This window comes from Sinocyclocheilus anshuiensis, unplaced genomic scaffold, assembly GCF_001515605.1.
Source record: "Sinocyclocheilus anshuiensis isolate Anshui unplaced genomic scaffold, SAMN03320099.WGS_v1.1 C32703809, whole genome shotgun sequence".
Taxonomy (NCBI): Eukaryota; Metazoa; Chordata; class Actinopteri; order Cypriniformes; family Cyprinidae; genus Sinocyclocheilus; species Sinocyclocheilus anshuiensis.
In genome coordinates, this window is record NW_015619338.1 from 1 (window position 1) to 1318 (window position 1318).

The 1318-nt window shown below is 54.2% G+C and overlaps 1 protein-coding gene across 1 annotated transcript; it reads left to right on the forward strand.

The window, feature by feature from the left end:
- Positions 1-12: 12 nt before the first annotated feature.
- Positions 13-1312, forward strand: slc32a1 (solute carrier family 32 member 1). The gene has a single exon (XM_016479018.1). The coding sequence runs from the start codon at positions 21-23 to the stop codon at positions 1227-1229; it is 1209 nt and encodes a 402-aa protein (XP_016334504.1). The 5' UTR covers positions 13-20; the 3' UTR covers positions 1230-1312.
- The last annotated feature ends 6 nt before the right edge of the window (positions 1313-1318 follow it).

Genomic DNA, 1318 nt, shown 5'->3' on the forward strand with positions numbered 1-1318 from the left:
GCGTTCTGTTGTATAAAGCCATGCTCTGCTTATCTCCCCAGGGCATGTTTGTTCTCGGGTTACCCTACGCCATTCTCCACGGAGGATACCTCGGACTGTTCCTCATTATATTCGCCGCGGTCGTGTGCTGCTACACGGGGAAAATCCTCATCGCTTGCCTCTACGAAGAAAACGAAGATGGCCAGTTGGTACGAGTGAGAGACTCGTATGTGGATATTGCCAATGCGTGCTGCGCGCCGCGCTTCCCCTCACTGGGAGGCCATGTCGTCAACGTAGCCCAAATCATTGAGTTGGTGATGACCTGCATTTTATACGTCGTGGTGAGCGGAAACCTGATGTACAACAGCTTCCCCAACCTCCCCATGTCCCAGAGGTCTTGGGCCATCATCGCCACCGCCGCTCTTCTGCCTTGCGCCTTCCTCAAGAACCTCAAAGCCGTGTCCAGGTTCAGCTTGCTCTGCACCATCGCGCACTTCATCATCAACGTCCTAGTGATCGCATACTGTCTGTCCAGGGCGCGAGACTGGGCCTGGGACAAGGTGAAGTTCTACATCGACGTCAAGAAGTTCCCCATCTCCATCGGCATCATCGTCTTCAGCTACACCTCGCAGATCTTCCTGCCCTCGCTGGAGGGGAACATGCAGAAGCCCAGCGAGTTCCACTGCATGATGAACTGGACTCACATCGCTGCCTGCATCCTCAAAGGCCTGTTCGCCTTGGTGGCTTATTTGACGTGGGCCGACGAAACCAAGGAGGTGATCACCGACAACCTACCATCCAGCATCAGAGCCATTGTTAACATCTTCTTGGTGTCCAAGGCGCTGCTTTCGTACCCGCTGCCGTTCTTCGCCGCCGTGGAGGTCCTGGAAAAGACTTTCTTCCAAGAAGGAGGGCGTGCGTTTTTCCCGGATTGCTACGGGGGCGACGGGCGTCTCAAATCGTGGGGGCTTTCGCTCCGCTGTGCACTAGTTGTGTTCACTATGCTCATGGCTATTTATGTGCCGCACTTCGCGCTCCTCATGGGTCTGACGGGAAGCCTGACGGGCGCGGGTCTGTGCTTTCTCCTCCCCAGCTTATTTCATCTCAAGTTGTTGTGGAGAAAGCTCTTGTGGCATCAGGTCTTCTTCGACGTCGCCATATTCGTGATCGGGGGTATATGCAGTATTTCCGGCTTCATCCATTCCGTCGAGGGCCTCATCGAGGCGTACAAATACAACCTGTCCGATTAGTCTGGAACACGATGAGCGGTGGTAGTTCGGTGATAAGTGTTACGCATCCCACATATTGATAACCAAACCGATAAGTTTCCCCCAGAAAA

What these genes read in the sequence shown, in the direction of transcription:
- slc32a1 (XM_016479018.1), top strand. Translation starts at nt 21, where the DNA reads ATGCTCTGCTTATCTCCCCAGGGCATGTTTGTTCTCGGGTTACCCTAC.